At 44.9% G+C, this 11,890-nt stretch overlaps 1 protein-coding gene across 1 annotated transcript in view; it reads right to left on the bottom strand.

Annotated features, from left to right (window-relative positions):
- Positions 1–11,279, bottom strand: part of LOC134445573 (serine/threonine-protein phosphatase 2A 55 kDa regulatory subunit B alpha isoform-like) — a 26,070-nt gene extending 14,791 nt beyond the window's left edge. The window contains exons 1-3 of the mRNA XM_063194622.1: positions 11,033–11,279; positions 7,560–7,637; positions 14–111 (exon numbers count right to left, since the gene is read on the bottom strand). Of these exons, the coding sequence (XP_063050692.1) occupies positions 14–111; positions 7,560–7,637; positions 11,033–11,039 (183 nt within the window). The 5' untranslated portion in view covers positions 11,040–11,279. The remainder of the gene's footprint in view (positions 1–13; positions 112–7,559; positions 7,638–11,032) is intronic.
- Positions 11,280–11,890: the final 611 nt, after the last annotated feature.

Below are 11,890 nucleotides of genomic sequence, written 5' to 3'. Positions count from 1 at the left end.
TGTGTGTGTGTACCTCGGGGTCCTGTTGGAATATGACGACTCGTCCTCCTTTGTCTCCAGTGGCCAGCAGCTCTCCTGACGGACTGAACTCCACCGTGGAGATAACGTCCGCTACCACACACACACGCACACGCACACAATGAATACAAGGAATACAAGTCTTCAACTGTCAGCTCATCAACACACACACATTGAAAGCTTACAAGATCGTTATCACCACCATCAACACCATCTTCATCATCATCACCATCATCATTTTCATTACCATCTTCAATGCCACATTTGAACCATCAGGATAAGTGAGACAGGTTTTTGGAAGCACAGTCGTGGATGGCCTTCTCCACAACAATGATCAGTAACAACATTGGGAATTGTGAATGCTAGCAGCTAACATTTGTAGCTTTTCTCATAGTGAATGTTAGCAGCTAACATGTGTACCTTTTCTCATTGTGAATGCTAGCAGCTAATATGTACCTTTTCTCATTGTGAATGCTAGCAGCCAACATATGTAGCTTTTCTCATAGTGAATGCTCGCATCTAACCAGAGATCTTATGGACAGAGATACATAATTCTAGTTAATTTCTGGTATCCACTTTATGTCGGGTGAACGCCCTTTACCTAGACCTTCGAAGTCCCCTTAGCGCTGTAGATGGCGGTAGCGCACGTCATGTGCAAACACCTCAAAAATAAAATAAGGGACAACGCCCCCTTAGGAGACCCAACTTGAGCACACTCTTTTGCATTGGGTGGGCGCGTTTTGAATCCACTTTATTACTCCACCCTCTTTGACCTAACATATGTAGCTTTTCTCATTGTGAATGCAGCTGGCAGCTAACATATGTAGCTTTTCTCATCGTGAATACTAGCCGCTAACATAGCTTTTCTCATTGTGAATGCTAACAGCTAACATATGTAGCTTTTCTCCTGAACAACATTGGGGGCGCTAGCAATTAACACGTAGCTCTTCTCCACCCCTATCAGTCAGCTCATGGGGCAGTAAAAAATTGACTGGGATCTTATGGATGAAACCTATTTTTTGATTCGCCTCGCCTTTCCCCCTAGACATGCTGTACCCTCAAAAATAATGATAATGCATAGCGTGGTTGTCAACTCACAAATCGCTTGACAAGTGAAGCTGTGTGCGTGCAAAAATATGTAATTATTTGGACTAAACAAGAAAAGTCGAATGTCTGACGTGCAGCCACTTCAGCCGCGGTGCAGCGGTAGGGCTGGCTGTGCACCTTCAGCCTGGGTTCACGTCAAATACCTGAGGCGCACTGTTACTAAGTCTAGTCTTGTACAAAAACTAAAATAACTTTTCTTGCCTGTCGAAAATGTGTGGTCTTACAACACCAATCCAAATCTGTAAAATCCACTGCCACAATGCCAGAGGACATGTCAAACGGAATAAGGATTTAGCTTGAATCGCCGCCCCATTCACTTTCATTCAAAATCTTTACGAGTTAAAGCCCCATTGACCGGAAGTAGAAGAGCGTGACGTAGACACAGCATTGCTGATGCTAGCAGCTTTTTGTCCTGAACATGGGGGATGTTAGCAGCTAACACACTTAGCAGGCTCTTCTCCTCAGCACTGCTGATGCTAGCAGCTAAACAACATGAGGATGTTAGCAGCTAACAAGCTTAGCTGGGTCTTCTCCTCAGCACTGCTGATGCTAGCCGCTGAACAACATGAGGATGTTAGCAGCTAACAAGCTTAGCTGGGTCTTCTCCTCAGCACTGCTGATGCTAGCCGCTGAACAACATGAGGATGTTAGCAGCTAACACACTTAGCTGGCTCTTCTCCTCAGCACTGCTGACAGGGGAAGCTTCTTAGTGAATCATTTTACACCCAATTTCTGCTTTTTACTCTTTTTACACCCAATTTCTGCTTTTTCTCCAAGCTGACTTCTCCTGTCGCACAAACTAACCAAGTGACACTGCCAGACACACACACAAACACAGACACACTAGATAACACACACACAGACACACACACACACACACACAGACACACTAGATAACACAACCACACACACACACACACTAGATAACACAACCACACAAACACACACAACATAACACAAACACAAACACAAACACAAACACAAACACACACACAAACACAGACACACTAGATAACACACACACAGACACACTAGATAACACACACACAGACACACACACACACACACTGCCCTGAAGTAGTATGCTGGTTGCTTCAGAATAGGAATAAGCAGTGGAGTGTAAAAGGCATTTCAACAACCTCATAACCCATAACAACCAATAAAATAATCGATTTAATTGATAATCGATCGATTTAATCTAAAATTCACATAATCGATTCACAATGCACAATATTTATTTTTTTGCTTCTTTCTCTTTTCGTTCTTTTTGTTTAATTTAGGTCTATGGAAAATACCCAGTAGGTATTAGTCAATTAGGCCTAGGCCTACTTAGGCCTGGGCAAAAAATCGATGTGATTTTAAAATCGAGTTTGAACGTCAAATCGATTTGTTTTTTGAGAAATCGCGTTATACGATTTTTTTTTTTTTTTAATCATCTGTCAGTTTATGTATCCAAGCGCACAGCGCATTGCATTACGTTCGCCACTTGGCGAAGACGTAGGTCTAGCCTACCTAGTGCATTCTCTGTGTCTCCTCCCCCATTACAAGCACAAACAAACGTGGTGAGTGAAATGGTTTGACAGAAATATAGTGAAACGGGTGAGGAATACGGGCTCCTGTTCAAAAAAGGAGACACTACCTCCTATCGTTTTGCCAATGATGAATTAAACAACCTACCACTTTGTAAATTGTGAATGACAGTATTGTCATAAGCTGTACGTCGTAGCAGCCGGACTACAGGCATGTTTCAATATTTGAAACGAAAACATCTCGCGGAGAAAATGCTAAACAAACTACTCTACCCTTACCACAAGAGTGGCGCAGGGTGGAAAGCAATCACGGATGCAATTAGGCTAGAACTACCTACTACGATATGCTTCCAATTTATTGAGAGAAGAGAGGTTTTCAACATATGCTTAAAGTTTTGGATGCGCTGCTTCCTCGCCTATATTATCTTAACCAACATATGTGAGTTGAAAGGAATCTCTCTCCCTCCCTCTCTCGCTAGCTCTCTCTCTCACACACACACACCCAAGCAACCGGAGCACTCTGTCTCTCGCGCGCGCTCTCTCCCCCTCTCTCTAAAGCCCTACTCGGACGGGACTAGTTAGGAGACTTGTGGTAAAGTAACCGCGTCTGAACGCGCCATGTCAGTAAAGATAGCGGCGATATCGGTAAACTTCGCCGAGAGTTTTACCACCTGTTGCAGTCTGGAGAAATTACCGGCTGTAAAACTGGTTCTAATCATGTGCGAATGCGCTGATGTCTGATTAAATGCATGAAACGCGATATCTAATCTACTGAGGCTTGCAAACGTTACCGTCTTGAAGTAAGCATTGTTTTAGGGTGTTGCTCCAAAATGTTTTCGCTGTGTTAACGCAGCAGTGTTCAGATGCATCGACATGTATTCAGACGCATTACTATGGGCTCTGATGGGAAACCAGCTGGCAATTGCTAAATTTGTTCATCTGGGACAAGAGCCTCCATACATCTGTACTATAATGCATCATTAATATATTGCGGGGATGGATGGCACGTGACGACAAATCTCAACAGTGCCTGAGTGTTTACCCCTCACATGTTTTGTTCTTTCTCTGAGATGTTTCAATGTAATCCCAATTGGTAATTTCTATTACCAATGTCCTGAGATAAATTACATCAGGCTATTTTGGCCTGGAGTTCCCAAACTTTACTATGAGCCCTCCGCATACAGGTAGATACAGCCAAGACCCCCCCTGACATGGGACGTGCCACACTTTTTTTCTGTGCACCCAGTCTCACACCTTCATAAAGTTTGTGTATTCCTAAGACCATTCAGGTACTACAGAAAGCACAATAAATAAATATTGTAAAGAAAAAAAATATTCCTCCTTTAAGCCTATTTTTGGTTTATTTTGGCTAGTTAGGTCATTCAATTCATTTTGCTATATTTTCCCTGCCAATCTGCCACGGCCCCCCTGGCATCCTCTCACGCCCCCCCAGGCGTCCCCAGGCCCCACTTTGAAAACCCCTGCTATATGCTACCCCATGTCCATATAAACTGGTCCAGTCCGAGTAGGCTTCACTCACACACACCAAGTTTTTTTTTCTTTTTTTTTTTTTTGGGGGGGGGGGGGTATTGAATCGAATCGTGAATCGTGAATCGAGTTTGGCAATGAAAAAAATCTAGATTTTTTTTTCAGGGTGAATCGCCCAGCCCTAGGCCTACTTATTACAAATTAGCAATCTGTTAACACTGTCAAGCCACAGCACTTTGACATTTTTATATAAAAATAGGCACCAGCATCTTTTGGGGGAAATGCTGGCACCAAGAAGGGAACGGATTGAATCGATTCGGAATTAATCGAATCAAATCTAATTGAGTCGTGATTAATCGATTCAAAGCCCTAGGAATCGAAATCGAATCGATTCAGGAACATGGCTGCGATACCCAGCCCTACTCATAACCCATAACAAACCCCTCGTCACACAGCACACACAGGCCCCATTCAGCTGTGGAGAGGGGAGTGTGTGTGTGTGTGTGTGTGTGTGTGTGTGTGTGTGTGTGTGTGTGTGTGTGTGTGTGTGTGTGTGTGTGTGTGTGTGTGTATGTGTATGTGTATGTGTGTGTGTGTGTGTGTGGTAACAGTAGGATAAGGGAGGCAGTGATCGTATGGTACCGATTGCAAAATCTCCATTATTTCACCAAACGTCAAACCCATTTTGGATCTCTCTCTCTCTCGCTCTCGCTCTCTCTCTCTGCCTCATTCATACAGTATGTCATCATGCATCATCATGGTGTTACTATAGTAACCAGCAGCCAGGGCCGCATTTAGCCAATGCGGTGGCCCTGGGCACTATACGTCACTGGTGACCCCTTCATACACAAGATTTGTTAAGTTCGTGTCTAGTTGGGATGCACCGATACCACTTTTTTGAAAACCGATACAAGTACGAGTACATTAATGTGTGTACTTGCCGATACCGAGTACCGATACCGATACCTTATACCACCAAAATACAATGAAAATAAATGCATAGCCTTGTTTTTTTTCCGCCTGTGATATTTTTATTGTCCATTTCCATGTAGATTTAAATGTTAGTAAATGTATGAGGTGGCACATTTTTCCATACTGATTTCAAGTCCACAGAACATGACAAGAATTTGCATTGTTTTGAGTAATAGTAGTACTCATAGCTGGTATCGGCAAGTGCTTGACGAGTACGAGTACGAGTATAATGAGCAGTACCGGGAGCCGATACCGATACCAGTATCGGTATCGGTGCATCCCTAGTGTCTAGTGATGACCCCTCACTGGTCAAAAATGTGGGAGATTGAAGTGCTGTGGGCATTCTACACCAGACTGCTGTGGGGATTCTACACCAGACTGCTGTGGGCATTCTACACCAGACTGCTGTGGTGATTCTACACCAGACTGCTGTGGGCATTCTACACCAGACTGCTGTGGGGATTCTACACCAGACTGCTGTGGGCATTCTACACCAGACTGCTGTGGGCATTCTACACCAGACTGCTGTGGGCATTCTACACCAGACTGCTGTGGTGATTCTACACCAGACTGCTGATTCTACACCAGACTGCTGTGGGCATTCTACACCAGACTGCTGTGGTGATTCTACACCATATTGAAGCGCTGTGGGCATTCTACACCAGACTGCTGTGGGCATTCTACACCAGACTGCTGTGTGGATTCTACACCAGACTGCTGTGGGCATTCTACACCAGACTGCTGTGGGCATTCTACACCAGACTGCTCTGCTGTGGGCATTCTACACCAGACTGCTGTGGGCATTCTACACCAGACTGCTGTGGGCATTCTACACCAGACTGCTGTGATTCTACACCAGACTGCTGTGGGCATTCTACACCAGACTGCTGATTCTACACCAGACTGCTGTGGGCATTCTACACCAGACTGCTGTGATTCTACACCAGACTGCTGTGGGCATTCTACACCAGACTGCTGTGGTGATTCTACACCAGACTGCTGTGGGCATTCTACACCAGACTGCTGTGGGCATTCTACACCAGACTGCTGGGGGCATTCTACACCAGGCTGCTGTGCTGTGGGCATTCTACACCAGACTGCTGTGGGCATTCTACACCAGACTGCTGTGGGCATTCTACACCAGACTGCTGGGGGCATTCTACACCAGACTGCTGATTCTACACCAGACTGCTGATTCTACACCAGACTGCTGTGGGCATTCTACACCAGACTGCTGTGGGCATTCTACACCAGACTGCTCTGCTGTGGGCATTCTACACCAGACTGCTCTGCTGTGGGCATTCTACACCAGACTGCTGTGGGCATTCTACACCAGACTGCTGTGGGCATTCTACACCAGACTGCTGTGGGCATTCTACACCAGACTGCTGTGGGCATTCTACACCAGACTGCTGATTCTACACCAGACTGCAAGTTAGTTGGTGGGACTGACCTGGGACAGCGCCATGGCACTGTAGAGGTTACCATAGTAACGCTCCACTAAACATGATGCTGTAGAAGTTAATACAGTAACACTACACTATACAGTACAGGTTACCATAGTGACGCTCCACCATACATGATGCTGTACAGGTTACCATAGTGACGCTCCACCATACATGATGCTGTACAGGTTACCATAGTGACGCTCCACCATACATGATGCTGTACAGGTTACCATAGTAACGCTCCACCATACATGATGCTGTAGACGACTAGAACTATATACTACACATGGGGCCATAGAAACGTGTTTATTGGGTTACTTTGATAACATGATGCTGCAGGTTACCATAGTAACTACATGATGCTGCAGGTTACTATAGTAACTACATGATGCTGCAGGTTACTGTGGTGATGCTCCACATGATTCAGCAGCGGTTACCATCGTAACGCTGTACATAATGCTGCAAGTTACTATAGCAACAACGTGATGCTGTAGAGGTTACCATAGTGATGCTGCAGGATACCATAGTAGTGCTTTAGATTTTAGATGCTGCTGTACAGCACTGTTCCTCAACAGGGGGGGGGTGAGACTGCTGACCGAGGGCAGGACTTAGTTGGAAATGGGGGCCAATACTTTGTTATTATTTTAATACTACAGGGGGTGTTGGCAGGCTTATGATGAAATGGGGCATTTGTTCAAAACACAGTTGAGAATCACCACTGTAGAGGTTACCATGGTGACTGGAACGGGTGCTGATGAGGTTGTCATGGTAACAGTGGCCGTGACACCATGAATGATGCATGATGCCTTTCTATAGCGTCTGGTGTAGAAGACGACGTTGCCATGGCAATGCCACATCACAGGTCTTGTCTCAGAAGGGGATCGTACTGGGTGGGGTGGCCCTTTTAGATGACTGTCCCGGGCCCCGCCAAAACTGTCAGCAGCGGGCCTGTGTGTGTGTGTGCGTATGTGTGTATTAATTAAAGTCTGCTGCTTACCTTCTGCGATGTCATCGTCAAAAGCTCCTTTCACCTGCGAGAAACACCACTGGACCTCCTCGTCCCCATCACCAGCACCTGACACACACACACACACACACACCACACACCACACAGTTTAGATGAACATTAGAAACACCACTGGACCTCCTCATCCACATCACCAGCACATGACACACACACACATTTTTAAATATTAAATATGTGCATTAGGAATATCACATACACACTAAGGTGCGCACACCACATAGAAACACCACTAGACCTTCCCGTCCCCATCATCAGGGCCCGAGGAGAGAGAGGGCTCAAATAAGGCAAGCGCGCGCGCGCGCACACGCACACACACACACACACACACGCACGCACACACGGGATGGCGAAAATTTTAAAATATCTTAACCGGTTACTGAGACTCATGAACCAGTGGTTAACCGGTAATCTTAAATGATAATAACGTTCGCGTGCCTGATATGCACAGCACTGAATTTTGTACATTTTATTTTTCACATAAGCCCTTTTTTTTGCTGCGCAGACAGGACCTGTCATGTCCAGCCAGTGTCGCCAGATGGAAAATGCTGAAATATCACCAAAACCTCAAAATTATAGCTTTTTTTGTGGGCTTTTAGGGAGGAAATTATTATAATAATTATTATTATTATTATTATCATAACCAGTTAACCGATGGCAGAAAATGTAACCGGTTAACGTTGATCCGGTTGATTATCTGTTAAACGGATACTGGTTAACATCCCCAACACAAACACACACACACACACCACTGCAAGATAGGGATGCAAATTATCGATTAATTCATTAATCATTAGTCGATAGCCTTATCGGTCGGCTTACGATTAATTGATAAGCTGCGTTCTCACAGAAATCTCAATGCTTCTCGAAAAAAAACCTATTACATCTAATTTTTTTTATTAAAAATTGAGATAAGATACCACATTTAAATTAATTCTATTTCAATTCTTTAATCCAAAAGGTGATTTAAATATTCCCACTGTTGACACCCCTCTTCACACGCCCATTTCACCTGGGTCTCTTGTCAGATGAATTGTCGATTAATGTTTTTTAATCGTTAAAAATATGTTACTGGCCTGGCCCACACACACATTTTCATTACTTTATTTACAATAATTATTGAGAAACAATACAGCGCCCCAAACAAGACTAAAGTAGCAGTATTGTGTCTTTTACATGAAATGTAAAAAAGTTATACTGGTCTGAAGCCTATTCAGGGGTACAAGTGGCATCTCCTCCTCCAAATATGCCATCCTAGGCGGTGGATCTTGCCACTTGTTTGCGCAGTTCTCTGATTTTGCACTATGAGACTTGCACCTCCAACTATGCTGCTAAATGCTGCTACTTGACCACTGGACTACAATGGACCATGTTGGACAATACAGTGTAGTACAGCACAACTTTGACTTTTTGTATTCCACTATTGGACTGGACTTGCACTACCCCACAAGAACACACACACACTTTACCAGGGACTGCACCTACCTGCACTACCTCAGTCCTGGAACATACACACACTATTGCTGCTGTCACTGTTATTATTTCTATTAATGTAATGTCTACACTCTTTTTATCTTATCTTTTTTTATCGTAGATCTGATTTTTTTCTGTGTTTGCTTGCTCATGACATGCACGCACACACACACACACACAACTGAGGACAGCAGCAGTGGATGTGTCAGGTGAGGAGACAAGAATCAAGAGATGTGTGTGTGTGTGTGTGTGTGTGTGTGTGTGTGTGTGTGTGTGTGTGTGTGTGTGTGTGTGTGTGTGTGTGTGTGTGGCAAAACACAGACGAATTCATGTAGGCCAACAATTAGAAAAGCGAATCTTAGTAACAAAGATTGTGTGTGTGTGTGTGTGTGATTAGTCAGAGGGGTCATCCACCACACATTGGCAAATAACCTAACCCCTTGAGCAAGGCTCCTAACCCCACACTGCTCCAGGGAGGGGCTGTAACCAATACCCTGTAAATACACTGTAGATGGGATAAATGAGTCAGCCAAGCGCAGTGTCGCCTGGCTCAGGTGGTAGAGGAGCCTGTTCGGCAACCAGGAGGTTGCAGGTGCAAGCCCCGCTCTGCTCTACCTGACCCCATTGATGAGTCCTTGAGCAAGGTGCTTAACCCCAAACTGCTCCTGGTGGCAGGGTGGTACCCTGTATGGCAGCCACTGCCACCGGTGTGTGAATGTGAGTGTGAAAGGGTGAATGTGAGGCATACACTCAATGTAAAGCGCTTGGAGTGCTCGAAGGAGTGGAAAGGTGACATATAAACGCAGACAATTTACTGTAATGTAATATAATAATAGGCCATCCTCCACTACCAGCGCCGGTGGTAAATAAACTAGTTCTAACCCCTTAGCAAGGCACCTAACCCCACATTGCTCCAGGGGGGACTGTAACCAATGCCTTGTAAATAACTGTAGGTTGCTTGGGATAAATGCGTCAACTAAGTAATGTAATGTAATGTAATGGGTCATCCGCTACTCTACACAGCTGCAAAGAACGCGACCCGACCCGACAGTGTTTTGTGGTCAACACCGAGGCGGGATTCCACCATCTATCTATCTAGTCTAGGCCGAGAACATCTTCCTTCTGTCTGAACTCCTCATTGGACATCACAACACGGGAGCGAGAAGACCCATTTCTTATACATCTACAGAGTAACCAGTGTATCGTTGGAATATAGTTACATTACAAGTTACTTTGATGTTGCGGTGGCCAGTTCATCTGTATGCCGCTAGCACTAGAAGGCTACATGGCCGATGATACAAAGTTTCACTGCACTAGCTTCCAACACGAGCGAACCCAGAGAAGGTTCATGCATGCTCCGGATGTCTAACATTTACAACACACACACGGTGCAATGTGCAATAACAAGATCTGACATAAGCAAGCACAGAGCTCTTCCTAAACACTTCAATTTTGTCACCCTCGTTTCAAAATGAGCCACCCTGCTGCAAGCTAGCATGGCAGTTAGCGTGAATGGGCATCACAGCCACAGTGGCATCTGACAAAGCTAGTGTCAGCTAGTTCACTTGCGTAACAGAGGTGTGTTCCCCTTCTAATCAGACAGCGAAGGCGGTTTATGACTGCAGTGTGCGCTTCTGGCCCGATAAAGACTAAAGGCTCGCTTCTCCTCTTGCTAGCTTATCAAGAAGCAGTGGCTAGCTAGCTAGCTTCCTTTAGCCTTCTAGCGTTGGCTTGTTTGCTTGATTTTGCAGCACACACTGGCATTAGTGGCATAATTGAGCTAAGCCCCATATGACAGGTAGAGTCACTGCAATTGATTGTTCATCCCCGGACCTGTGTTTATGTCCTAGATTCATACGACCAATCCAGCAACACACACCATTCGTCAGCCCCTTAACTTTAGCATTGCATAAGCTAAAGTGGAGGGCTAGTTCTAGCTTAGCCGTAGATGTTAGCAGAGGAGCCTTCTTTACCTGCCATGCTGAGAGGGCTTGTCAGTTTGGCGAGGCAGTCTTGCAATGCCAATCTGCCGGCTTACTGCAGTAAAATCACCAGCGAAAACTCCGGCGATCAAAGCAACCGTGCAGATTGTCACTCCGGCGAAAACCTGTGTCTTCAGCAGGCACCAGCACTGGCTAGTTTTCGTCAATGTAGAAACCGCAAAACTTTCAAACTCTGCAAGCTGCCCAGCCACTCCAGTCACTGCACTTTCAAAATGGCGCAACGTGACGTCCACCCGCTCTGACGTCAAGACGTCGGGCCTCAAGTAAAACATGAATATTCATTGAAACCACAAGGATTTTTTTTCAGACTTTTGGCTACTGCATCTTATATATCCAAATAGATGCTGGGAAAACCCACACTGGATCATATATATATCTTAAAATGCCAATAATAATATATTGTAGCTGTTTGACCAGCCTATTGGCTTATGCCAACCCATTACATATTTCCAGTAGGCCTAGGCCTAACGTGTAGGTAGGGTGTAGGCCTACATCATCTGAAGGCTTCTGCAGATCAGTTAACTTCTTTCCTGGGCAGGCTGAAAAAGGCCGTTAGAAATAACTACAATTTAAAATGTTATGATGAACCTGGTGCACGATGAAGAAATAACACTGACCTGAGTTATGGGGATTGTCAGGTGTTTTAAAATGTCCAGAAATAGCTGCAAAAACGTACTCTAAATTGCTTATACTAGTAAATATGAGTTTATTTTTAAGTAAATATTCATCATGAGATCAAGGTTGGCAGCAGGCGTAATAAACCTCAACAGAGTGCATTCCAATATGCAACCTTGCGCCCTCCACTTGTGCTTGTAGCCTCAAACCAGG

The sequence above is a fragment of the Engraulis encrasicolus genome, chromosome 3, assembly GCF_034702125.1.
Source record: "Engraulis encrasicolus isolate BLACKSEA-1 chromosome 3, IST_EnEncr_1.0, whole genome shotgun sequence".
In the NCBI taxonomy this organism is placed as follows: domain Eukaryota; kingdom Metazoa; phylum Chordata; class Actinopteri; order Clupeiformes; family Engraulidae; genus Engraulis; species Engraulis encrasicolus.
This window is presented reverse-complemented; position numbering and strand designations above follow the sequence as displayed.